Here is a 27,308-nt window from a genome sequence, read left to right on the forward strand (position 1 = left end):
TTATTTGAGGTTATTTATTCTGGATTATTCATGACTTGATGATCACATATGAGTCAGAAATTGATCTCTTGACCTCTTGTAGAGCTGACAAACTTGCATCTTCATATATTACATATGAGCCGTCAAGATATAAAAAAGGAGAAAGTTGTTCTTTACAGCAATGATCCTAATATTTTGCCCAATTGTTGAGACTTATAAGCACTAGTTTGGGTCAAACCTGCATTCTATTTTAATGTTTATAGGCAGGGCCTGGCTCTATTTTCTTTTCCTCCAGGCCTGTGATTGACAGCGCCGTGCGTTGCCCTCCTAGCTGCTGCAGTTCACAGCCCCTGTCAGGGGGGGTGGCAAATGCACAAGCTGGAGAGCGGCTGGCTGCCCCCCGCCCCCCGGTGGTGGAGGCAGCGTTAGTGCGGTACTGTGGGGTGGGGTCACGGGCTTGGCTGGGACTGAGGCGCTGTTGTCAGGTGGACAGAGCGGCGGCGTGTTCAAGTGGGAAGCAACCTTTCATCCCTCACATCCGTGGAGCTTACTTTTTCCTCCGTGGCGGGATCTGGCTGGTGGGTGCTCTCAGCGCGCTGTACTGCACCTGTAAAAACAAACAGGAGTTTGGTCGGAGGCAGGTAATCCGAGCTCAGCGGAGCGCACGGTAATGGCTCCCCTGAGGAGCGCCGGTGCAGTGGAAAGCGAGGCGGGCTCGCCTGTAATGAATCATTTTTTAAACACAGGAGCAGAGGGGATTAATCACAGAGAGGAAGGATTTGAAGAGTCAAGGGGTTCCGCACAAGTGTATGCACTGCCCCCCCCCCACTCCCCCAGCCTCAGTCTGCACCACCATCGCAATGTTAGAAGCAGACATCAACTGTTGAGATGACCTGCCAGGCCAGCCTGGAAGTTGCGAAACTGCATAATCATTCAGTAAAAGATGTGCCCTCGCAGGGAAACTTCGAACAGCCCAGAATAGTATAGAGATGTTGTGTTCGAGCAGCAGACTGCGGGAGTCTTTCTTCGGAAACTCAGGACCTAAACGTGACATTTGACCCCCCGGTTTGCCAGCTGCAGCTCCACGGTATTAAAGTGAACCAACAAACACACAAAAGTATAATCAGAATGTTGAATCACGTTTTCTGCTACTTTAACACAGAATGGTCAGTTGTCTATCATTTCCCCTGCTAGCGACCGCGATAATCCAAAAGGGACCGATCGTACTGAAAAGGAGACGAGCGGGAATTTAGGAACGGGCTTTTGAAGAGCGCTCGGCGAGCTCAAACAACAGAGCGAATCTGTTGAATAAAGGTAAAGAGCTCTATGCTAATTAGCTTCCTCGCCATTATTAGAATGGGAGATGGAACGTGGGAACAAAGTGACTGCCTCCTGCATCAGAACATGAAACTGTCCTCAGAACTGACAGATGCTTCTTATTTCGGGACAGACACGCCGTTGTCAGAAGTCCCCGTTTGAGGCGGACTTTAGATGTGCACAGGCACTAATTGCCAAGTCACATTTGCAAGAAAGACAGGAGTCAATTTTTGCGCCTTTGTGCTGCTTTTTGTGTCCACACCTATCTGAGGATTGAAGTTCCAAGTCAACAAAAACAAAAATCTGGTCTATTGTTGCAGGTCTCCTGTGTATATGATGTTCAGGTTATTTTTCATAGCACATAATGAAAAGTACTTACGACGAATCTTAAGGGTGTTTTGTGGGTTTCTTTTTTTTTTTGGATTGGAGCTATTTTCAAGACGTCGCCGCTCTTTTAAAGCGGACTTAAAAGTGTCGCTTCCGTGAGATTTAAAAGTGAGCCGCTTTCAAACGCTGCATCCCAACGGGCACGGAGACATACAAAGGGTTCCGAATCAAAAACAAAACAAAAAACGTACCGGCCACCTTGTTTTGCCAACTCACTCAGCCAAATCTCAAACAACACAAGCTCCCTCCGACATCACAGAGCGGTCGGCCGGGTTCTGCCGCAGGACCACATCAAGGCTGTGGCGCGGGGAAGGACTGGGTTCCAGATCCAGACTGTCAGGATTCCTCCCGTCTGGCGGGTTACCTGGGAGATGAAGGCGCCGAGCGGCACTTCATTTCCTGGCCAGGCACGATCCTCAGTCGAGTGAGCAGCGTGTGCCCGGCGCCGCTCGCGCCGCCCGCCCTGACAGCTCTCCTCGCTGTGATGTAAATGCAAATGACACATCAGCCGTGGCTAATATGTAATCACATATGGCACCCAGCAAGGCGACTGAGGCTCACGACGACATTAATTGAATAAACCACCCCTGAAGTGACTGAGGCCGCGTCAGGGGCCTCGGCGTTGACACGACAACCGCGGACGTCAGGCGCCCTCTCAGCCAATCAGCTGCTTTAATGTCGCGGCCGCCTCAATCACAGGCGCCGTCGCTAATAACGGCCCAGGCGGCGGCGGTACGGCCGAGGACAGATCTGAGCGGGTGAGCTGCGACTGCGCGGGTGTGCATAATTGGGCCGGGCGCGCTTTAAAGGCGAGAGTCCATTAATAATCAAACAATGCCAGAGGATGTGTTCCCGCAACACCTGGGAATTCTGCGGTAGCAAATAATGCGAGACGTCTTCGGGGAATTCCCTCCCTATCTGTATGTAAAATTGGACCCTTACCTTTTGAACATCAGTAGGCACCCTCTTGAGGAAATTCAGTATTTCATTATTGTCAATAGTGTACGGGTTGCGCAGCTTCTTGGTAAATTTGTTAACGCCTGTGAAAACAAGAACACATTAATAAATAAAGTTGTCACGACAACTGGCATATTTTTACTCCTGGTGCTTGCAGAACAATATTAAAACAAGCCGTGTAACCTTGAATGTGCTGTTCTCGTGTACCAGTAAGTTGGGATGCTGCTCGTATTTATTTATTTACCCCCCTCCTTTGGTGCTCATATTTAAAGGAGAGGGGATTTTAAAAATAAGGAACGACATAACGATGAGGTTTCATGTTATCTACACAGGTTGTAAATCAGTCATGATCTAACAAGCTGTTTCCCTGCCGAACGGCTGGATTTAATGGCATCAAAGCGGCATGATGCGCGCGTTAAAATGCACTGTTCCATTCATGTCTTACGAGTCAGTTATCAATATTCTTGACTTATATTTGACCCACTTGATATGAATAATGGCTCTGACTTTTCCTTGTCTTTGATTACATCAATCAAAACGTTCCTCGTGTCTATATTAACTGCACACAGCCGAGGAATCGTTAAAAAAAAAAAAAAACGACAACAAACAAACACCCAAACAGAAAAAGAACATCTCAGGGGTCTCCTAATGGGACCATTATATTCACAGCTTGGTGCTATGAACTGCACCCCAACAACATGCAGACAAAGAACCTAAGGACTTAAATATGTTCAAGCAACTTGAAAGGCTTGCCTTGCAACCACAGAGATGGGGGTTAACTGGGGAGGCAGAGGAGTGTCTCGGCTTGTGTGTTTTTCGTTTGATATGATGCTTTTTTTTTTTCGGTATTGATTGCGTTGAAGGCGGTGTGGAACCACGGTGGTTGCAGGCTTACAGCTGGAGGAGGAGAGCCCGTTAAGGGCAGCGCGTCTCCCTGACCACTGAGACGACTGTCTATTCTGGATGACTACAGCAGATAATGAGAGGCCAGACCAGGAGCCTACAGACTGCCCAAGGACATCATGCATTATATACAGCCCGCTAGTCCACCGCGGCTTTGTTTTTCACACAAACCCTGGGCCTCGCCTTTGCCGGGCGCCGCCGCATCGGCCCACACTCAGCAGAGCAAATCCACTGCAGCTGTCTGATCTGTGCATCTGCAGAGGTGGACAGTTCCTTCAGCTCCTGGATTTCCACTTATGCCGGGCTGCATAAAGCCTGTGCTCTCCGTTAGAGGGTTGAAGATGCTCCCAGATTTGGTTATATATTGAGATTTAGAAAAGAACTTAATTTAAAGTAAACTTACCCCAGATGAGCACAAGGTATCGCAGCGGGATGAAATACAACAGCAGCATCGCCACAACCAGCACCGAGCAGGCCAGGCATGACAAGAAGGGCACAGACCAGTTAAACATGCTACAAGAGAATAAGGATGTCAGATGAGTTCCTGGTTCTGTCAAGATGATTTGATGGAAAGAGGCTCAAAAGGGTTGGGACAAATGTACTTTTTGATTCTTTCTCCAATGTTGGCGAGTTCCTCCAAAACATTCTGGACAACCAGCACTACTTCCTGCACCATGTGGATCTTTTCCATCAAGCCCTTTTTCCCTGCGTCCTGAACACACACACACACACACACACACTGATGAGGCACACAGTTGAGTCAAATGTTGGGCAGAGTAGACAAAGACCAGTTTATCTCTGCTATTATGTGTGATTTCTCTACTGAATGGCCCATAACGATCAAACACTGCACATCCTCAGACTTTGAAGATGAGACGGACTCATCGCCCGGGAGGACGACGGAGAGATTCTTGCTTTTGTGCGGCGCAGACACTAGAGCCGCCCCACAAGAGCCGCACAATCAAAACTGGCTGGTTGATGTAAAGTAGATGAAATGGCCCTCCGCAATCAGGCGGGTGAAGGGACCCGGACAACAACTGCATCCGGCGCGGGAAAGGTTTCAAACTAGCTTTTTTTTATGATCTGTCAGAGCAAGCGCGCTAAATTAGCCTATCAGTAATCACATTTTCATTACAGATGAAGGCTCAAATGCGACTTGTGTCATCCTGCAAGCACTCGTTCCAAGAAGAGCGGCATACTGAGTGTTTTACTGAGTTTGGAAGGCTAATTTTGATGTCTGCGAGAGCTCGGGCCGCTGGTTTGACCCAAACAAACCCCCGTTATGAACGAAGGCGGCTCTGAGCGGATTCTGAGGCCAGAGATTACACATTTCTGCGGAATCAAAACATCAGGGCGACGTGTTCAGGTTTTAATAACCTACGCCAAGCTGCAACTGTCTCCACGCTGATCCAATGTCAGGTTGCCCGCTAATGTGAAAAGGCTGCTTAAGTTGCAGCTTTGCAAAGAGAAACTAGTGGAATGTTTGTTGGGGGAAGAAATGTGCTGATTTCTAAATCCATTGGAAAGTAATCAACGGTCTTTGTGAGAGAACACCATCTGGAGGTTCTGCGCCCGCTTGCATCATGTCATTGCTAACAATGAACGGAACGTGAGGTTCTGATTCACTGACATAGCGCCGAGCCTCACAAAAGCAATAAGTCACAGACAGATGACGGCTCCCCCTCCAAATGAAATAAATGTGATCACATCAAGGCTGGAAATAACGACGAGTGTGAAGCCTCGCAGAGGCAGAGGAGTGACTGGAGCCAGCACAGCAGATAAAGAGTGCTGAGAAGGCTCACATCAAAAGGAGGAAATAATGACAGGAATGATGACAGAGAGTGGGAGAGGAAGAGTGAGAGGGAAAAGTGAGATGAGAGCGTCGGGGGAGGGCGCTCTGATGGACCCTAAAAGGGGGCTTGATTGATGTCTGTATGTTTATGTTACGAGTCAGCTGCAGCCGTAGCCTGTGTGTGCTGACGGGGTCCAGGCGGGACGCCTTTATCAGGGCGCCCCCTGGGAAAACACTGTCAGCGTGCAGAGACTCCCCACTGTCAGGACAACTCCTCTCCAAGAATCGAGCCGTTCCCACACTAGCAGAACCTCCCACACTGGGCTCCGCTCGGTCCAAAAAAGGACAAACTATCACAAATATGATTTCTTTTGGACTCTCCTGAGGGAAGGAACAGTGTGTGTGTGTGGGTGTGTGTGTGTGTGTTATGCTCCATCTTCTCCCAGTTCACTGATTTACTCCCCATCGCATCAGGTGTCGAATGAGCTCATTCTGGGTTTATTTTCGAAAGCGGTGGATCCCGTCAGAGGCCGTTAAAAGCCGATACGGTGTGTTGGGGAACGCATCAAAATTTGTGACCCATTTACTTCGCTCCAAATTCAAAGAGTTCACTTCACCGTGCACATGTACAACAGAGGAAAACAGGGATCTATGAATGCTTATTAATATCATTATTCACGCGCCTCAAGACTCTTCAAATACATCATCTCCTTGGCAACCCAAACCGCGATTATTTATTCGATATTGCTGATCATTTCTCTTTTACTGTGGTCCTGCTTGCACAGAAAACAAACCCCAAGAAAAAAAATGAATAAAAGATGTCCCAGTGTGTGTGTGTGTGTGTGGGGGGGGGGGGGGGGTAAACTGGGGAGAGAGTAAATGAATCCTAAATGTGAGCTGATTGGAAAAACCTGTGTGAAATCATCTTCTCATTTCACATAAAACTGTAAATGCTTCTTTTTAAGGTGCAGTAATGGAGAACCAATTTGATCCCCTGCACAAAGGTAAACACGCTCTCGCAGACGTGCAGGTTGTTATCAAAGGCTGCAAAAAGCTCATTTAGAATCACTTTAATTAGAGTAAACGCTGCCAAATTTGAATACTCAAACGGAATATTTTTGAAGCGACAAAGACGGGGGCCGCACCGGGATGGATCCCACCTGTGCTGGTGCTCTCTGAGGCTGGGGCGTGCCGGGCCGGGCCGGGCTGCGTGCGGCAGCTCTTATCATGCACGACGCAGATCGTGACACGGACAGTCTCGTCTGACCGGGGTGGTCAAGGAGACCCAGCGGTGACTCTGGACTGGAGGGGGACAGATGAAGCAACCCTCCGGCCCAGTCTACCACCCACCCACCCTCTAAAAAACCCCTCCTCCTCACCCTTCCCTCAGCTCCCCAGGGCGAGGCTCTGGGAGCAAGTCGACCCCGAACCAGCGCCGTGAGCTGGCGGGGAAGGGGGGGGGGGGGGGCGTAGAGCGAGAGCTGTTTCATCTCCTCTGTACATTTCTGCTGGAGATCTACTGGTTCTGCCTCTCTGTTTCTTCATGTCGTGATTAAATATTGCCTATCTGCACAGCTGCGACCTGAGGCCAAAGGGAAGTCACGTCGCTAACACATAATCTGTGCGCCGCCTCTTCCCCCCAGGACAGATTTGTTCACAGGCTGAAAATCTGTTGGCTAATATACTGCTGTATCACCGAGATGCCTTTCCACTTCCTTCAGCGTCATTCCTTCACGTTCCCGATACTCCATCTGGGGTTTATGTATTTCCTTCCTCAAGGGGAGAAAATGGGAAAAAAAAGTGGTAATCATAACCTTCTCGCAGGGAAATGCCTTCATGGTAAACACTGGGGGGGATTAAATGCTTTGAAGGCTTCAAATTTAACACTGATCACTCTTTAACCCCAAATCTTTTTTAAATCAGACTTTGATAGGAGGCGTGACGCTCCGCTGCTTGATCTCGCCGCACGATATCGCATTCAAGTGACAGCGACGCCATAACAAGTCTTTCAAATAAGCCGTCTTAAATGAAAGCTGACAGCTTAAAACAAACACGGGTGACTGCTTAATTAGTAAATGAAAGGAGATATTTCATTTCCTCTGAGTGCGAAAGGGCTTTCGGAAAGCTTCGCTCAGGAGAAGGCTGAGATCAGAAACACACGAGCAAAGAGTACGTTTTCTCACACTCCAAAAAACTCCACATTCCTCGGTTATAAATCGAGGCCTCGGAGGTAAAGACAAATGTAATAACCGTCCTGTGTGGCGACGATATTAAATTTGGTGCATAAACATAATCCTGCCCGATACAATATTCATGCACGCCGACTCTTCCGCATCCCCGCCGTCCGTTTAAGCACCCGTCGCCTGTTTTTCCTCGCAGTGATAGCGCAGCTTAGCACTTTGTGGGCGCAGACATATCATGCGAGTTTCATCAGTGAATTAGCCCGTCCTTTCAGACAGGATTTGGTGGATGTGCCTGTGTTTTTAAAAGAATCTGGCTCTTTTCTTCGCCCCAGGTCACCACAACAGAATATATTGAACGCATTATGGATATGAATCCTGGGCCTAGACACGCAGCACAAGGGTCATCGCTCGGAGGCTTTTGTAAGCTCCGCACTTCATTGCCATAAAGCAATAATGCACATCCCAGTTAACTCTTCCTTCTTTACAGAAAACAGCGGGATGAGCGTAATTGAATATTGTGCGCTGTGGGGAGGTATAATTTTCTGGCTACTTAAAGATTTCCTGTTGTTTTGTTTTTCAAGAGACACAGGAGAGATAAAGTGTATTATTAAACATGGTTGCTTATGATTTCTCACAAACGGACGAGCGAAAACGAGCACTAACCTCCGGGGCGAAGCGCAACTTTGCTGCTCCATTTTACTTTGTTTGCCTTTTTTCTGGTACTCAGAGGTCATTCCCATCCTAACTTTTCGCACACACACATCGGCGCCGCATAAATATGGAGCGACTGCAGGCTTCCCAGCCGCGCAGCCCATAATTGACGGTAAATTTGAATTATAGATTTTCAAAGGACGGCGCTATCTCGGCAGAGAACGTTTGTAGATTGACACCGGATACCCGGAGGAGCAGGATGAAGAGCTGCGTGCTGCAACTGTTTCATGAACGTTGCCCTCATTTGGAATGCACAAAAAAAAAACAAATCAACATTTCTATTTTTAGTTAGAAAAGATGCAGCCTTGCTTTTGATTTCCACTAAACCACCAAGCAGATAGCTCTTTGGTAATACATGATGAATTTGTATAGGAAGCATGAGCATTCTTTTGTCAACTCCATAGGTCACATGTCCCACGTTACAACTTAACCTTGAATATTCCGAAACAAACGAGGCATATTTTAAATGTAGAAACCAGAAAGTGTTTTTCACGCCCGCTCAACATTTTAAAGACACCCAGACATAGTAAGAAATCAGGAATGTGTCGTTATATATTATCCTTTAAAAGGTTAGAGACAGGATAAAATACCTTTTCGTCTTCCTCCTCTTCGTCACCCATGCTCATGTTCACCTAGGAGAAAATAAAGGGTAGTGGGTGATTTCAAACGAATGGGACATGTGAGCACTGGAGCATTTTTAACAAACACCTCGTAATGAAATTTTCTTTGAGTACATTCACCCCTATTGGGAGAAGCTTGTTTCCATAGAGACTGCATCACAGGGGTGACCTCACACAAAAGGAGAGGTGAAAAAGGGTCCTCCTCACAAGAGCACTGTCACACCAAAGCAATCTCATTTCTCCACAACGTAAGCACACAGAAAAACAGAAAGAGTGTGGGGGGGGGGGCGCACATTTAATTTGGATGCTGTTGCCTAGATCACTTTATATCAAGTCATCGATGACCCCAATGTGGTGCACGCTGTGACACCGCCTCGGAACACAGCTGTGTCATTGCCGGCCAGAGGGTCGCGGAGGGGTGGCAGAGTCTCTGCACTGGATATGGGGGTGAGCCCAGACTTTAACATTGCCCAGGGATGGCATCTTTGCCAGGAGTCGTAAACACAATCACTAGGCTAGGCGTGTCGCTTTGGGGGGGGGACGTGTGAGAGGGCCAGGCTTCTGGCTGCCTGACGAGAGGGCTTACAAAACAATAAAATTGGGGGGCATTCGGTAGTGTGAACGGCATTAACCTTCACAGGGACGCGGAGGGCAAACGTAATTTAAATAACGGCAGAGGAGATGTGGTTGGACTACTGCCCGCATGTATAGCTGTGGTGACGCTGAAGGCTTTACTCTATATTTACAGTGATTCCATTTCTTCGGAGTGTCTGTAACTCACTATTTCCTGGTTGGAGCTGGCCTTCCCTGACGTCAGCTGGAAGTACTGCCATCCCAGGATGAGGAGCAGGAAGAGGGGCAGCATGAAGAGCTCCCAGTGCCACACCGTCACCAGGAAGATCTGAGGAGACAGCGAAACAAAATATCTAATGGGCTTAAGCGCAGCTTAGATCTCGTGAAAAGCCTCGCTGATGGATACAGATTTTTGCTCTCGGTGTTTTGAAAAGTCGCAGACATTTACAACAACTTTTAATATCTTGGAATCCCTATTATGCACAGCGGTAACACCGTGCTGGCTGAGTGTCTCAGTGCAGAACAGGAAATATGACATGGATAGGCAGGGTATGCTGTCTTCTAACTAGCATATCAAATCCTCTTAGATTCAGAGCTAGCGAGGCTCTCTGAAGAGGCACATATGGCAACTGGAGAAGCATTTGCAACATTTACCCCCTCCGTGGTGATGATGCTGAGAAAAGCCAAGACCCCTGGTAGAAATGAGATGGATCACGCTGAATGAGTAATCCCTTATAATTCGGTAAAGAAGTGGTGCTAAGCACGTTGCACAACACCCACTGCATTTCACAGCAGAGCACTAATTGGCCGGCCGCATTTAAACCTATTTAGTGACAGCCTAATGAGTCTGTCTCCGACTGAAATTATCAGGAATGTGTGAGGAGGATAACACCAGTGAGCTGACAGGGAGGGAAAAAAGAAGAAGGAAACCGAGAAAGTGGAATATTAAAATCTGGTGTCAATCTCTTCTTTTTTTACTTGGTTTTTTTTTTTTCCGTTTATCCCTTAAAAGTGTGTAACTGTTTACCTGAACCTGCACGACAGCAGCGCCACACAGCAAAGCTTCGGGCCCTTGGAGTCTGAACAATATGTTCCAGTTAAGCCTGAGACAGGATGTGAAGCACCGGGGCCTTCGGGCCTCAAACGCCAGCCTGTAAACAGCAGACTGCTCCTGTCATAGCAACCACGGGCACCACCAATGTTGCTCCGGGGGAGCCGGCCCACCTACTGCCACACCAGGTCTGGGTTCAAGCAGCCACCAGGGAAACACTGAACCGTGAGTAAAGCAGACAACGCGACGGCCCGCCTGCCCTGGGCTCCACAACTGTTCTGGACGTTAGATTGTAGGTGAGCAGGAACGTCCTGGAGAGAGGACGCAGGCCTGACCAACGAATGAAGGAACAATATGTTACCGCTGCTTCCCATTAGGCTTTATCTGAATAAGCTATTCTAAGGGTGGGGGGGGGGGATTTAAAGGTAAACAATGAATATGTATGACGTGCAGAGGTACCTGCAGTACATCTCTTCGCTGTTATGAATAACCTACGTCATGAGTTGTCACCCCGGCTCCCACGAGGGAATTCTAAAGCGACGCTCCCCTCACCCCAGAGGAATTCAGCCGGACAGGTAGCTTGTCATATTCCCGGGATTCTCATAAAGGAGAAGAGGAAAAGAGGGAGGGGAAATCGCCTGCCAACTGACACGAGCCCAGCAGGAATCTTCAACCTCCTTGCCCTCCCTGGAAAAGCTGCTACATTAACCACTAAAGTCTAATTGCTTGGTCTCTGTCTTCCTGCGCGAGTCAACAGAGGGAGCCAATTCATTTCCACCCGGGGAGCCAGCACACAGAATCTGTCACAGGTATTCATAATCGCCCGCTAATGCAAATTTCTGGAAAACGGCGTTCTGGCTCGCTGGACAAGATAAAAGCCCACAGAAATACAATAGCTCATGTCTAAACCGAGTGCTTAAATGAGGGTATAAACCAAAACTGTCAGAAACACCTCTTCAATTCCTCCCGTACGGTGTGGCCCATGTGTTCGGGAGTTACATGCTTTTATAACACCGATAAAAACGCTGGTGGGGAAACATCTGGGAAAGCTGCTCGGATGCCATCACTCAGGTGCACAGACTGAGACTTCGCCGTCAGATATCCCAGCGTAATGAGCAGAGGCAGGGCGAGACTATCCCCTTGTCTCATCCCGTCCTCCCGAGTTTCTCCGAACTGGAGACGGAGCTAATTCCACAGTAAGTGGTTTATCTTTTATTAGCCAGCGGCTGAGTGATTAAAGGACGTGGTGGACAAAGTGCAACCTTGCAGGCAAACCTAGAGTATATTTAAGACGACCAAAAAAAAAAAGAAAATGGCGCATTTTAATTGCTGTCAAAGAGGAGCTAGGATTAAGGAGCTGGCTGTGTTGAAAAATGACAAGCAAAGGCTTTTTTAAATATAGGAACGCTAATAGGTTGAATGAGTGTGGAAAAACAGGCATTTATTCAACTGAAATGGACACAAAACAACAAACAAAAAGCAAGGGAGGTGATAATTAATGATATACCTGAGCATTTAGCTTTATGCACAGCAGAATTGGATAACAAACGACTTGTAATTGAGCCACTGTTAGTATGTATATCTGGGAGGAGAGCCTCTAATGTAGGAATCCTCCCTCGACAAACACCATTTAGCTGAAAAATGTCTGTATGATTATGCACGTGGAGCATGGGGAGGGGGACAAAAAGAATAAATTAATAAAACTATTAGTGAAGGAGATGATGGAGATGCACTCTCCTTAGCCACCTGTAAGCGCTTGGAGAAGGGGGCAACCCTGGGCAGCGCGATTCTGCCAGCAGGGTTAAGAACAGCCTGACAGATTTGTTTTATAGCGCCATTAATATGATTCCACTAAATGCGTGCCGCGCCTTCTCGTGCTGCTCCCCTGGCTGGCAGAATCCTGCACCTAATAATAAAGCACTCAGCGATTAAAAGTGTGAATAAAATAACTTAAAGCTGAGCAAGCATGGCAGCTCCCACCACCCACACTCTCCCAGGAGAGGTAGAAAGGATGGTAGCAGGAACAAAGGGACAAAGACACCCTCCATAACAGTTCTTAGCACTCTGTAAATTGATTAACATAGTAAGGGGGTATCAGGGCAGCCTACCAACCCAAACTCCTGACTAGCAGGTGCAGCCCAGGATGCCAAATGCGCTCCGTGTGTGCTATTACATAAGAAAACTGGCTAAACAAACACACTGCTCATGGGCACAACATGTCATTGAACCAGTTAATGTAATGTTAAAGCACATGGGCCAGAATAGTAGGTGCAGGAAGCTGCAGAAAGCTGGCCCTACTATGGGAAGATTCAAAAATACCCTGCTTCAAAGGCTGTGTTCCACTATTAGGAGGGTCAGCCGTGGGGGGGGTTGTAGGTGGATGCCGGATTATGTGAACACAACACAACACAACACGGAGATGACTACAGGCTGCGGGGTTTGTAAGAGAGAAGAGACAGGAAATGTGCATTTGACTGTGTGTGAATAGAAAAAAAAGACTACAATAAATTAGTCCTGGACAGGATTACAATATTCCCTGGATTGTAATTGAATAAATAAATGCTATATAAATGGTAAGGTGCAACTTTGAATCGGCCTGAAAGAGCGCGGCTTACAACAGTGGTGGGCTTTAAAGCAGCTGTAAAGGCAGAGCAATGAGACACGTAATTTGTGTTGAGCTCGGGCCAGTGTGGGGACAGGCTTTCAGGGGGTGTCGGAGGCAGCGGAAGCCCAGATAAGATTTCACTTCAGGGCAGGTAGAGTGTGTGGGCAGCTATGGTGCTCTGAGCGAACGTCGAATAAATATTTCACATATGCACAGCTCGAGCCTTATCGACTGGGGAGCGAGCGAGCGGGTGAGCGAGTGAACAAGTGAGTGAGTGAAAGAGAGGATATATTTGAGAAATAAAAGCAATAAAACAGCATTGCTTCGTTTTAAAAAGCCTTTTCTCTTCTTGTGGTGTTAACATTTTAGAGTCCAGCTTTCTAATCTAACTAATTTCATCCTGTTTCACGGTAATAAATAAGCTAAATGAACAATCAAAACAATACCTTCTATTTTTCTCTTATTCAAGCGCCTAGTCAGTCTCTAATCCATCAGAGAACAGCAGAATCCGGTGCCACGGCTTGTGAGGATGCCTGCACAGAGTGGGGAAGCAGCGAGGCACGCACGTTAGCATTTGCTCCGACGCTAGGCGCGAGTCTTCCCGACTGCCTGACACATGCCAGGGACAGAGGAGTACCAGTATGAGGCTGGACCGGGGCAGTCGGCGGGGGCCCCGTGGTGCCTGTCAGCGGTGGCTACGCTGACCCCGCACTCCCGCACTGGCCACTAGTGTTTAATCCGTGTCGGGAGCGTTAACACTAAGCGACCTCCTGGGTGACAGATCTGCCATGCGAGCCTTCCTCCCCTGAGGAGGTAGCGAGGGAGTGGCACGGCTCCTCTCTCCCTGTCAGCTCAGCTCTCACACACTAACACACCAGGGCCAAGACCAGCCCGGGAACAGCCGAGCACAAGGGCGGACAGGTCGCCGCCTCAGCTGCCTGGGGAGAGGCGTCCTCTGTGACATGGTAGGTGGCGAATGTGCTCACGGCGGTCATTATGATACGGCGCACACAATGAGGTTAAGCACAGCCCAGGATAGAAACACGCATAACGTCATGGAGGGAAAAAGAAAAAGAAAACCAGGAACAGACGCACCAACGCCACCTTTAAAGGTGATCGCGTGGTTCCTTTCGTTAAAATCAGACGCATTTTAAAGTGGGTGTATTTACCATTAGCTCATATCAAAGCAAGAGTAGCGAATGGGTTAGTTTTAATTACACCGAATGTGCTCTCAAAAAAAGAGAAAAGGAGAGAATTTACACAGCTTTTAATGAAGTGAAAATTAGAGTGGGAAAGTTTTAATCTAATTAATAAGGGGATATGTTTCAAGGTTACCCGCTGCCAACATGAAAAGCTGCGAAATGACGGGCTTTCAAACCATCTAAATGATGGCGCTGTCTTAAATTAACAGGCGCCGCCGAATAGTTTGCAAATAATCACTCTGAAACTATCAATAATTAATAGATCCCCCCCAGAAAAAAATATGCATCCATATGGTCCTATCGCTTGACACGTTCCCACCGTGGAGCGTGCGAGAGCTCCCACAGCCGTGCGGAGAGTGAGTGCAGCCCCGTGAGACTGGAAACTCACTCTTTATGGCCTCCAGTCCCCCCCAACCTGAGACAAAACAGATGCAAAGCAGAAACAGGGAGACGCTTCCCAGGCGCACGCGGTCCCCTGGCTGTTCCCACAAAAGCTCGTCCGCGTTGCGGTTCGCCGCAAACTTCCAGATCCCGGGCTCGCCGGGTCGCCTCGTCTCCTGCGACGGTGTTAACAAGAACAATTACGACACTCTGATTACGGCTTTGATCGCGGCCGAGCTGGTGTTGGGGGGTTAACGGCCCCGACTGCTCCGGCTCTACACAGGTGGTCTCCCGAGACCTTCCGGAGCCAGATCTGACCCCGTCCCGCTCTCGTCTGGGGAGAGGTGACTGTGTCGGGCCTGAAACGTGCCCACTGAAGCTGCCAAGTGTGTTTACAGCTGCGCTGCATCAAACATTCATCAAATGGCATCTTTACGGTGAGTGATGTGGGGCAATCAGCATTTCACAGGCTGTCAAATGCTGCCGAAGCGGTTGCTAGCTGGCAGGGTCAAAAAGAAAATGGTTGAAATACTCACATAAGGTATACAGGTTTCGTTCCTCATCTCCTGACAGATGAGGCACCTCGTATGTTAAAATATTAATTCTACTTAAATACTTAAAGCGCTCTAATGACAGCAAAGCTCTAAATCAGCTTTTAAGTGTAAATGATCCTTCTTCTTTCTTTTCAAACTTTCAAGCCATCCCATCTAAATCAAAATTGCTCTCAACTTTAAAGTTCCAAAGCAGATTAATTTGGCTAATACATGCTCGTTTGGATTTTACCCTTTTTTTTTCTTCTTCTTCTTTTTCACGGAGGGAAACTTGTCTGGCTTGGAGATGCAGGATGGAGGATTTCACTCAAGTTGTACCCACAAATGGCTCCTGCAGGGAAATGTAAGTGATCTCTCTGGCGCCGCTGCTGAGGTTTCCAGCAGTGTTCTAGCGCCATCTACAGGCGCCGCTCGCTTGCGCCTCAAGGAACTCTGGGTGACCCCTCCGCAGTCGCTGCTGATGTTCTTCCCGCTCGGTCGGACTGAAATGCACATCTAAAGGCCGTTATTTTATGAAGATTTTAGCTGTCACGTCCTCTCTCTGGGAGAAAGTAACAAGCGCTTGTCAAAGCCGTGAAACGCGCAGATCCTGCGCTCATTACCGCCGCGTAAACACGGACGGGGGAGGGAAGGGGAAGGGGAGGGGGGGTAAATTTCTTGTTTGTATTTCCATTCAGCGATGAAAATGTTTATGAAGATCTGCCCGAACTTTGTTTGAGTCCGTGAGAAAGCCTGTTTTCAAACCTCTCCACATTCGCCCAAATCTGCAAACCGGAATTGCGCCATTAAAACAAGCGGCCTCCCGCAAAACGGAACATATCAAGAAGCCCCCCCGCCAACGCAGCATGGCACTGACAACATGCCTCGGCTCTATATTCCTGAAGGGTGAGTGGAAAAGTTCTAAATGCGGAATCCTCCCCATTTCACACACCCCTCCCCCAAACGCGCAGCGTCCTATTCCTGTTCATTTGGTTACTCTGAACTAGAACAACGATCCCTCATGCAAAATCTGAATACGGTGCACACCACTTCATAATGCATACATGAATCTGCATAAACAGGATGCGACTGTAGAACGCACGCCGCGTGGAGGTCAGAAAATTGGCCCGTGGGACTGAGTGATATAATGGCTGAGTATTCCTGGTAAAGCACTACATGAGCGTCCCGCAGTCCCAGTAGAAACCACAGCAGCGGTAATGCATTACAGGATGTGTATGGTGTAAAAGGCTAGGACTGGGCTGCCTGCGTGATAAATAATGTATTGTAATGTATATTAAAGCCCGATCCTATGCTGCGGCGCTTCCTACCGGCGTACCCCGAGAAGCCGCATGCTGCCTGGCGCTGTGGAAAAGAGCAGACACTGGCGGCATAATTATGTGCACGTGAGAGGCAGGCAGAGGCCATCTGTCAATGTCTGAATCAGTTACCTTATTACCACTGCCTAAAGATATAAAGATAGGAGCGGGAGCCGCTTTCATTAAGGTGCACGGCGGCGTGTTACTTTAGACGGATCCGGGCGCTAACTTAATTGCGCGGGTGACACGGAGGAGGGGCCGCGGCGCTGGAGGGGGCAGGGGCACCGGTGTTGATGGTCGCGTGGCACGAAGCGCGTAATGACGGCCGACGGAGACCTCGTTGGCGCCTTGGATGAGTGTCGAACGCTGGCGCGGGTTCAGAGTTTGTGCTGTTGCTATCAATTAAACACTTGTGATCTGCATGTTCCATAGTGATTAACGCTCGTTCAGGGCGCCATCGATGGGGTGGGGGGGGGGGGACTTTTCACTTGTTGTACTTTTACTAAGCTGACGAGTGCAGCGGCGGGTTCACCCCGACACCGGTTGAAGCTCCTCTGGCTCCGGTTCAACCAGTGGGTGGGAGTTAATGTCGGAGAGCGTAGCATCTGGGAGGAGAAGGGGGCATCGGGCCCAAAATAAAGAAAGAATGAAAGGAGGAAATGAGCGCCTTCTCTGAAGGGGAGCAGGTGACAGACAAAAATAAGACTGGGCAGCGCGACACTAGAATGATGGACCCGGGGAGCTCCTTGTCTTTCTGGGGTATCTTTTTGTGTGCCTGAGTCCTGAACAGCAGGTAGAGTAGAAGTGGAAATGAAAGATTAGAGTGTGCCACCACACACTCCCGTCGCCTGCAGAGGATCTAATTATAGGTAGAAGAAGACGGCCCGGTCCCGCTGACCCGTCACCTGTCAGGCTGCCTATCCTTCTGCCCCGCTGCCCCCTCCCAGTCTCTCCATCAGCCCTGCAAGACCACACGCTTACTGAAGTCTCTTCCTCCTTCCCCGCTGCAACTTTCTTTCCCAGATAGCGGCCTGCCTCCCACTCTATCCTTATACAATCAGCTGCATTGTTCTCGGCCCTGCTGTCTGCGTGTCTGTCTGCCCGTCTTGCTGTTCTAAAGGCTGTGATACACTGAGCTCGGCCACCGCCTGAGGGGGATTTGCACCTCCGGATCAGTGAGAAGGGCTTATAAAATACACCAGGTATGAATTGCATGTCATTGGGAGACAGAGCAGACAGAAAGAAAGGCGGTGAAAGGAGAGTTCTTCACACACCCTGTCTGTGACCGCTTCCTCACCCTGGCGCGGCGCTCGCAGGGCTTTCGTGGCGAGTGTACGCGCTTAATCAGGACATTAAATGTGCTGTAGCGAGGGGGATTCGCACGGCGATTCCAGATTATTCGAGATTAGGACCTCAGATCACATCCCCTCATTAAAAGCAGCTAAACACAGACATTTACACGAGGTTCGAATCTCGCAAGCAGGCTGTCGCAGCCGAGGGAGACGAGGCCGTGATCCCCCTCGCGGCGTCCCGCGGGTTAGCGGGGCTTTGCTGAGATGTCAGACGTACAAACTTCCAAAGCCGACCCCTTCAAACGCACTCTAATGTCATCAGAAGCGAAAGAAAGCCAAGTGGGGTTTGATTTAAGGGATGAAGCACATCCATCCGATACACGCGGGATAAACACAAAAGGCGGACGGCGTTTTTTTCATGGGAACAGACTGGCAGACGCAGACAATGGCTAAACCCAAGATTCGGATTCACCGAAAATTAGAGGAAAAAAAAGTTCAAACTCGACAGTCGAGAAACGGGACAAAACTCTCTGCCCCCTAGGTGTGAAGAGAGTTCATTTCCATGACTTACCAGAAAGGCTATCAGGCTCCGTTGTGTGCTCTCCCATTGGAAACAGCTGTTAATGTAGCGTAACGTGTGCAGGACTGCTGTGCTGATTTTTCTAACCCGAAATATATTCTGGGCAAGAACCTAATGGGAATTAATTGGGACAAAACACCAGTTAGTGTCATTTGAAAGCGGACATAATGTTAATGCTTCTGCAGGAGGGTTTAATGGGCTTTACTAGACTTGCTACTTGGGAAATTTTGGACGTTTCACACCAATTAAAACAACGTCCCATTCAAACAACGACCGCGCTTTGTGTTAAATGGCTATTTCGCGACTGGGGTGAGAGGAACTGGCAAGCTTCTAGCAAATGACGCTTGAAAAGCTCAAAAGGTGACCTTTTTGGAGAACTTGGCGCTTTCCTCAGTCAGGTCGGACTCTTTCGGTTGGAAGGTTCTGATACCAGCTCTGACCTGTGACAATCAAACAAACCCAAGCTGATTCCAGATCTGGAGTATTTTCCCAGATCTGGTTGGATGCTAGCTCACTTTGTTATAGATGACCTCCAGCACCAGTGTGATGGTTCCTTTCGCAGCACATCCCAGCTCTTCTTTCTTCAACAGCAAGCAAACCTGCTGGCCACTCTGGACCTGTCAAAACATTTGAAATATGTCGATGGACTGGGCTTTTCACAAGGTTCGAGGCAAAGACACTTACGGTCAGTAACGGAATGGCTACTTTCCCCAAAAAGCTTGGTGCTTTGTCTCCGTTTTCATCCAGGACAGTCAACTGTATCACACTATGAATGTCTTTAATGGGACTGGAGGCGAGATTGGTTATTCAGATTTAAGGTTGTTGCTCCAGAATAAGGTGGAGATCCTGCGTTATCTTACAGTGTAAAAGCTTTGCTCCACTCCGGATTGAGGGTCTTGTAGACCGTGTGAGTCTGAAGCTTGCTGTTACCCAGCTCCACCACACAAAAGGGGTTGCTTTTCCCTGCAAACATTAACATTTTAATCATTTAGTAGGCAGAAAACTACCCACCGCCGTCATCAAAGAAGAGCTCAGGTTGAGCGAAATTACCGTTGAGGTCCATTGCAGGTAGATCGTTCGCCCTGATGACCTTGACCTGAAGGAAGCCAACCTCATGCACACACCTGTGCGAGTTCTTTAAGCTCTGAAATAAAGGAAAGGGGGGAGGAAAACATTCGGAATTGCAAAGGCGGCGGCGTAAAATCAGCCGATGGGAAGAAATCGCGAGGGATCTTACGAATTTCTCCTCCACCGAGTCTCTTTCATCCGGCCTCTCTAAAGGAGCAGCTTCGATGTCAGAGATGGAGACACCCCAGCAGGGTCTCAAGGTGACCAGACACACCAGCCTGCCCTTTCCCGGGTCCAGCCCATGATTGTAGAGCTGCCTCTCATTAATCGGTACCCTTGATAGGTCAATCTCAAACCTGAGACACAAGAGATCCGTCAGAAGACATAAGGCCAACTCGTGCTGCGGGGAGGCCAATGCGAGCAAAACGAGCACGCTAACCACTCGGAGATACTCACATCCCCCACGACTCCTCGGCCTTCCTCCCTCTCTTAGAGAAGACCTCCACCTGCAGAGGCTCCTGATTATCGTCAAACTGATTGAAGTCAAACTGCTCTCTCCACTGGGGATTGGCCTGGATGCAGAGGTTCTGAGGGCAGCGAAGACGCAGACTCGTTCATCACATACAGTAACGCTCACACACACACACACACACACACACACACACACACAGGCTCGCTCGGATGCAGTGTCGAGTTTAATGCCCCATCAGCCTGAGCAGCTCCTGCTCGACAGCTGGATTACGTCTTCATTCGGTGCAACCAGAAGGAAAGCGGGAGAGGAGACGGAGGGGTGTGTTGTGGGGATGTGTCTCTATTTGTGCGCGCTTGTACGTGCACACCTCGGTAGCCACTCTGGGATTGTAAACGCTGACAGCTTCCAATTAGAATCAGCTTTGTCCAACAAACAAACAAGCGGAGAGGAAAGCGGCGAGGTTTACAGAGAAAGAACACAACAACACGAGACAAGTGCGGAGGGAATCATCAGGGGGGGAGGCCGGCGAGCACAGGTAGATGAGCAGAGCATGCTGGGTATGCAAATGAAGGCAATGAAGCCCGGCACCCGAAGCACGGGGAGAAGTGAGTGGCAGCCTTGCCCAGTTTAATGAGCTGCTTCTGCCACGGCCCAGTGAGCCAAGGTGGAGGTGAGTCACTGACAGACACCTGCTGGGAGAGAGGGGCAGCTTCCAGGTAGGGGAGGGGGGAAAAGTGATACGCAAAGAGTCGACTTAACAAAGAAGAAAAAATGGAGAAAGTGGAATGGAAAAGAGGAGGAAAGTAGCTTAACAATTGCCCGACCTTGCTTTTGTATTTCTGATCGCCGAGGCGAAAGCGGACGTAAATGTCGCCCTGGCCGTACTGGGGCAGGTCCTGTCCCTCCACCAAGGTGATGCCGAGCGCCCCGGTCCACATCCGGTTCTTCGACTGGTTCTTCGGCGTTTCGGGAGGCCGCTGGTTCGCCGCGGCTTGGTTCTGCGGCGGGACAACAAAGGTTTGCCCTTCTGGTCACCTGGCACCCCGCCATGTTCACGGGGCACGTGAAAGCGGGACAAAGGGGTTACACTCTACTGCGCGCCGCCGCTGGAGCACATTAGCACGTCCCTGCTGATGGCAGAGCCACGCTGTGGAGGCTCCTGGGGGACGGAAGCGGAGGGCGAGATGACAGTGAGCAGCCAGCTGTCCCCGGCTGCGACAGTCCCACTCATCACCGGCTTCCAGACTGAGTGTGGGGAGACAGGACGCTTGCCTTCCCGGACCAGCGACAGACGGCGTCGCTGAGTAATGATGCGAGCCACGTAGCGCTCTTATCAGCAAACCGTGCCGCCGTGCAGCGCGTGCGGCCGGGGTCTGCCTTACAAATCCCGTTAAAGTGACCCAAATTTAAAATAGGCGGTGCGTTCGAGAACTGTTCTGGACGTGGGGGACCGACCCTGTGAATACCCCCCCCCCCACACCCCCCCCTTCTCGTGTCACAACCCAGAGAGCGAGGCCTTGAAACGGCTCCGTGTTAGCGTTCCCGCGAGGCCGGGCAGCGACAGGCCAAGGCTGTAAAAACAAACAGTGGAGAGGTTGTAATTAAAGAGCAGGGCCATAATCTGCTCTAGCCTCTTTGATTGCCCGGCTCCTCCGACTGCCCCGGCGACGCCGCTTCAAACGGTCCCTCCCGACTCCCCCCGCCACCCCGGCCCCTCCTCTCCGCCGCGGGGTCACAGCTCGCGTTGCCACCCAATCCGGAGGGGATCAAAGCGCGTCTCAGAGACCTGAATTAACATGGAATACCACAGGCACGGCCCTATAAATATCAGCCCCTTCAAAAGAGAAGGAACAGAGGGAGTGGAGGAGCGATAGAAAGCAGGCCTCAGCCAAGTCATCCCGAGTGTTTATCTTGGACACATTTCTATCTCAGCGGCCAATAAAACAATTCCACTTAACTGTAAGTGGCCCCTAAAGAGAATCTATTCCTGGGCCTAAAAGGGCCATGCGATTGCTTCCATATGGTGGGACAGCATGCGGACAAGCACGATGAGCTCAGACCCGGGTCCATTTGGCTGGTACCTCACTGTCCGTCCACAGCTGTGATATTACATCCTAACATCTGGGTTATTGCCCGCCATGCCTGGGAATTATCAACGCCGCCGATCTTAGGCATCCCACGCTGGCAGCATGCCTCGAACAGCAGTGCCCCCCCTCCTCCTCCTCCTCCTCCTCCTCCCCGTCCTCCCGCCCACCCACTTCTCCCATACGCCCCCCTCCTGTTTGAAACACTATCACACAGCAGAGTTTCGCTCAGGCGCTCGCCATTCCCTGGTTCTGTGGCGGCAACACAGAGGGACGAAATGACGTTCCGGATGGAGGGGGCTGTCAGTTGGGCGTTCAGCACTTTCAGAATAGGTGTTAAATGCAATAAGATAGGTTTTTCTTATCCAAAAATTGAGACGGGGGGGGGCAGACATTGTTACATTGTTAATTTAGCACTGCGATTTAGGCAGCACGATGTTGTGAGGAGTCCCATCACACATTTCCGTCTCCCTCGGAGTATCTTTAACCATCTGCAGTGGATAACCTACGATGCCTATGAAAGTGGCTTAATTCCTTTGTCATCTAATTTCAAATTTAGATGGTCTGCTGGACCATCAAGAGACCGAACGGTGACAGATGCAATGACTGCATAGGTGTGAATGTAAACCCACTCGCTCCAGCGTGTGTCCCAAACAACAAGCCTCCTATTTCACTGTGAATCTAATTACGGCTGGAAAACACTGGAAGCCACTTGAGAAGAAACGGAACTTTGTTTACTATAAAACCAAATACTGCTGCGTGATTCCGGTCTGAACAGGTATCCAAGACAACACGTTCAGTCAATATTGTTATATTTCAGTTGATCAGACCGTAATATAATACTGCACTTTTATCACAGCAAATGAGCCCACTGAAAATAATATGCAATGGCAAAAAAAATAAGAAAAACCCACAAAAGAACACAGGCTGAAACCGTTGTTACACACAAAAGCTCGCCTTAATCTCACATGCACGATAGCACGGTGAGATACTGCCCCCTAGCGGCCACTGGTTTAACAGCAGCGGACTCAAAACATCACCCTTGATGAAAAATCCAACACAGAGGTTAACAAACATACAAGAAATCCTCGTGCGCGTGAAGGAATGTGAGGTAAAGTAATGTAAATATTAACATGCATACCTTATTCTTCTTTTGAGCCCATTTCTATGAAAACAAAACAGGAATTAATACCAGGAAGACATTCAAGTATTTGACACCAGAAACAGTCGTACCGGGCCTTTTTTGATGGTGGCATCTCGGAACATCAAGCACAAATCAACCAAAATGAGGCCCACGTCATCTTCTTTACTTTTTGGATCCTCAAGCTGCAGCTCCATTTCGTAGGTTCTGTGAACAGAGACGTTAGGACGACTATCGATGATCCCACCCTCACCTAAAACACACAGGTAACTCAAATCATCTTACTTGTACAGATCAAAATCCTTGAGGTATAAACTGCTGGAACCCATGAACTCATCAGCGGTCCGGTTTTTATTATAGACCTGCAACAGAGTCACTATAAAAAAGCCACAACACAAGTGTTCTGTGTGGAGTCAGCAACCAAACAAACGCAGCCTACCCGAACATCCAGGGTGTGTTCGATGTCTCGAAGAGGGTAAGAAAGGGACTCGTTCCACCTTGGATTCAAACTTTTATAAACGACTTTGCTCTTATAGAACTGTTTGCCGTCCAGTTTGAACTTCACGTAAGGGTCACTGGTGCCTGAGATGGAAAAAAGAAAAAATAAAGGCGTCAGCGACAATTATTCAATTTAATTCTAGTTATTGAATTGAATCCCATTAAAAACAAATGAGGCCGCTTAAACCAGTAATGTACTCGCGTTCTCCCCGTGCTGGGTGTGTGACACTTTAAAATGTGTGGTACGCCCCACACACGGTGAAAAGAGAGGGATGTCGCTGTTTGATTGTGAACAAGTAGAAACACTCGCCAGCATGAGGTAACCAGAAAACCTAAATGTAGACGCAACTGGTGTTAATCTCCCAAGACTGTTATAAAAGTCCGCCAGTGAGTGGGGTGGGGGCGTGGGGCTTCTTTGTTTCTGCAATTGCATGCAGATTGGCCGGGGAAAAAGAGAGAGAGAGAGAGAGAAAGCCAGTCCCATACCTTCATTTGTATAGGGGAATAAAGGGGTGCTTGAGAGAGCCTGCAGGGAGGCTTGAATCACATGACAAAGGCCCTGTGGGGATGGGCTGTCAGGCCTGTCAGCTCCCCACTCCAAATGAACATCTCGCAAAGGCGGGCAGGACCCACAGCAGCTCCACCCTGCCAGCCTGTGACAGGGAAACCTCCAGGCAACTTGACAGGAGGAGAATGTGGCAGCTCGCGAGGAGAAAAGCTCTGGCATGACTGAACGGTGACGATGGAAATTAATGGTGGGGGGGGGGGAGAGAAAGGAGGGGGGGGGCTGAAGAGTGGGGGCTGGTGGCGTGGGGCCGTTTTTTAGTATGTAATGGCAGTGTTTGCCATCGGTGAGCAGTGTTTATTGTGGAAACAGCGGCGAGACGTATGTGTGTGTGGGGAGGTGGGGGTGCATCTCCAAGGCCCCATCTTATCGAAGATATTGAACTTATTCACTCAACTGTTCGTTGAAAAGTTCTGTAGCTAAATAAGGGCCTTCAAAACCAGCAAGGAGTAAATATTAAAGATGCACGGTGACGTTGGCTCAGGTTATAGCACAACTTATTTAACTTTTACACGAACACTACAGATGTTTAACACAACGTGCTACTGCAAAATTATTTGGACTAAAATAATCACTGTCCATTTTTTCTTTTATTACATGTATCGAAAATGGCTGAATATCCAACAAAAGGCCACAGGTGAATTTTAGTGATAGTGATAGTTGTAGTTCCAGATCGGTCCACGGGGTGTCACTGTTTCGCCGGAAGCGTGCACCGAGCTCAATGATCCGAGTTAATCTGATCATTTGAGGACACACAACAGCTATAAAGATATGTTTGGCTCGAGAGGATCCACTTGGCAGACCTGTTGATCTGTGGTGACAGTGTGTTTTTTTTCCCATTTATTATCTATGGTATGGTATCTATGGTAGTTTATTTGTTGCTATACTGGTTTGACAACATTCTTTTCTCGTGTTTCTTGTGTTAAGTGTGTGTGTGTGTGTGTGTGTGTGTGTGTGTGTGTGTGTGTGTGTGTGTGTGTGTGTGTGTGTGTGTGCTGTTTGACTGAACACAAAGAGCGATCAGTAGTGAGGATCTGTGCTGTGGCCTCACCAGAGCGCTTGTTATTGACGGCCAGGTTCCTCCCCTGCTTCAGGTTGATGTTCAGGATGTACCTCTGGAAGGTTTGAGGAGCCTGGACTTCAACTCCTGCCGCCGAGCCCTGTAGTTGAAATCCATTGGCTTCACACCACATGCTTGGCTCGTGGTTCAAAGGTGACGGCAGTAGCGTGAGTACTCACAGAGTTCTCCAGAGGATCGATCACACTTTCGCAGTAGAGCTCCAGCTGTTCACTGGACATCTGCTGCAGAACAATGGGATTAAACACAACACCAACAATAAAACCTCCATGTTTGCACAAACCTGATATGAAGAGCGTCTTGTTGGTGCCTTATTAGAACCACCAACAGGATGAGCTCAGAGCAGATGAAAGTACATTCCTGTCCTAAAATGATGCATTTGTAACGCACCTCAAGGTCTTCGGCGGCCTCCTCGGCCTGGAGCTGCTCCAGCCGGGCCTCCTCGGCGCTGAGGTCCTTCATGAAGAGAGGGGAGCAGAGGTCTCTGTCCAGGTCCTCCGAGTCGGTCATCCAGGGCAGGTTGACCCGCTCCTCGCTGGAGGTCCCACAGGCAGAGTCCAGAGAGGTGCCGTCAGCGCTCTCCAGGGGGGTCCCCAGACTGTCCAAATTCATATACATTCTGTCTGTGGGGGCTTTCTTCATCACTGGGGGAGTCCCCCTTTCAGAGGGCTGTCTTTGCTCACACGGGGAGCTTCTCTTTGGTACAGTCACTTGTTCTCCCTGCCAGTTGGGTCGGACCAGCGCCGTGGAGATGCTGTTTGCTGGGGTGTTCTCCGAATAAAGTCTTCCTCTCTCCTCGACCTCCGGTTTAGGTGAAAAAAATGGCGTGCTGGGAAAAACGGACCTCGGGGTGGGAATCGGGTCAAAGGTAAATCTAGGTATTTCCTCCTTGACTCTTTTCTGTACCTGCGCATACAGGACTGCAGGTGGGGAGCTGACCCTATCCTCCGAGTCCATCCATCCATCTTTAAGCTCCTGATCCTGCACCAGCGCCCCAACCGGGGCACTTATTCTATTCAAACCACCATCCGTGCGATGCGTGCGGACTCTGACCCCAGTTTCTGACACCGAATCGCACGGCCCGTCGGTCTCAGCGGTCTGTCCCCCGTCGGTGTTGCAGCAGCTGGCGATGGAATCGCTGTCGCTCACTCCGGGCGACATGCCGAAGTAGAGGGCCTCTGGAGCGTTGGCCAAGGAGAAGGCTTCACCTGGCACTAAGGTCAGGTTTGGTACGGAAATGCTGCGGCGGTGGGCCAACATCCTCCCCGGCTGGCTCTCTCCCTTTTTGCGTTGCTTCAAGGGGTTGCCCAACTTCCTCAACTGGCGCAGGTTTCCCAGGAAATTCTTCTTTTTGACTTCCATGTTGGACGGTTCGCTGCTAGAACAGTGATTATCACAGTTAGCGCTGCAAAAAAAGGCGTTGTTTTCTTTTTGTAATCTCCATCAGCGGACTGATTGTTTAACTATTTCCAGGTTAGTGTTTATAACCAGTAACAATCTGTCATAGGCAACAAAATAAACACAGAAAAAGTAGCCAAGATGTTACAATTCCAATAAAAAAATGACTTGTCTGCTGCTAGGTTGTATCATAAGTAACAGATAAAGGTTCACTCCGTACCTGCAGAGCCACAAACCGAGTCAGTCGACAACAAGAGCGGCACTAAAATTCCAGAAACGCATTTCAACCATCCTAACTATGGGTGCAAAGACGCAGGCAGGGGAAGTCACAGCTGATTGGTGGAGACGCCACACCGGTGAAACTCGCCTTACCAGTCTCACAGGACGGGTTTCAACGACTGTGACTCTTTGGCACGCCGAGGGTTTGTCACATCCTCCGGGACGGGCGAAGCTGGCCGTGGTTTCAGGTATGTGGGAGGTTGTGGGAAGCAGAAACCTGAGGGCAGCTTATAAAGAGAGGAAACGCACAGTGACGCACGGATGAGATGACAAAACAGCTACACAGAGTACAGAAGGCTGAGCAGCCGGATGCTTGTTGAGCTGAATATCTCTGTTTGTTTGTATT

General features: G+C 49.3%; 1 protein-coding gene across 4 annotated transcripts; it reads right to left on the minus strand.

Annotated features, from left to right (window-relative positions):
* Window positions 1–26,984, minus strand: mctp2a (multiple C2 domains, transmembrane 2a). Of its 4 annotated transcripts, none has more exons than XM_011606879.2 (23): window positions 26,904–26,984; window positions 25,676–26,663; window positions 25,447–25,509; window positions 25,259–25,367; window positions 23,584–23,726; window positions 23,430–23,506; window positions 23,237–23,351; window positions 23,145–23,168; window positions 20,744–20,917; window positions 19,904–20,034; window positions 19,617–19,803; window positions 19,430–19,523; window positions 19,240–19,342; window positions 19,064–19,166; window positions 18,895–18,996; window positions 18,745–18,819; window positions 18,371–18,490; window positions 9,631–9,750; window positions 8,820–8,861; window positions 4,146–4,255; window positions 3,947–4,056; window positions 2,626–2,723; window positions 1–586 (listed from the first exon to the last, which is right to left on the minus strand). In XM_011606879.2, exons 2-23 carry the CDS (start codon window positions 26,645–26,647, stop codon window positions 527–529), a joined length of 3,132 nt encoding a protein of 1,043 aa, XP_011605181.2. In that variant the 5' UTR covers window positions 26,648–26,663; window positions 26,904–26,984; the 3' UTR covers window positions 1–526. The 4 variants fall into 4 exon arrangements, with proteins under 4 accessions (XP_011605181.2, XP_029698035.1, XP_029698036.1 ...); XM_029842175.1 differs by having other exon boundaries at window positions 25,676–26,660; window positions 26,904–26,968; XM_029842176.1 differs by having other exon boundaries at window positions 25,447–25,506; window positions 25,676–26,941.
* Window positions 26,985–27,308: the final 324 nt, after the last annotated feature.

The sequence above is a fragment of the Takifugu rubripes genome, chromosome 9, assembly GCF_901000725.2.
Source record: "Takifugu rubripes chromosome 9, fTakRub1.2, whole genome shotgun sequence".
In the NCBI taxonomy this organism is placed as follows: domain Eukaryota; kingdom Metazoa; phylum Chordata; class Actinopteri; order Tetraodontiformes; family Tetraodontidae; genus Takifugu; species Takifugu rubripes.

What these genes read in the sequence shown, in the direction of transcription:
- mctp2a (XM_011606879.2), bottom strand. Translation starts at nt 26,647, where the DNA reads ATGGAAGTCAAAAAGAAGAATTTCCTGGGAAACCTGCGCCAGTTGAGG. An exon ending in GCGCCAAGTTCTCCAAAAAG is followed by an intron (nt 18,491 to 18,744) that starts GTCACCTTTTGA and finishes AATTCCCATTAG; the next exon opens with GTTCTTGCCCAGAATATATT. An exon ending in CCAGCTCCAACCAGGAAATA is followed by an intron (nt 8,862 to 9,630) that starts GTGAGTTACAGA and finishes ATTTTCTCCTAG; the next exon opens with GTGAACATGAGCATGGGTGA.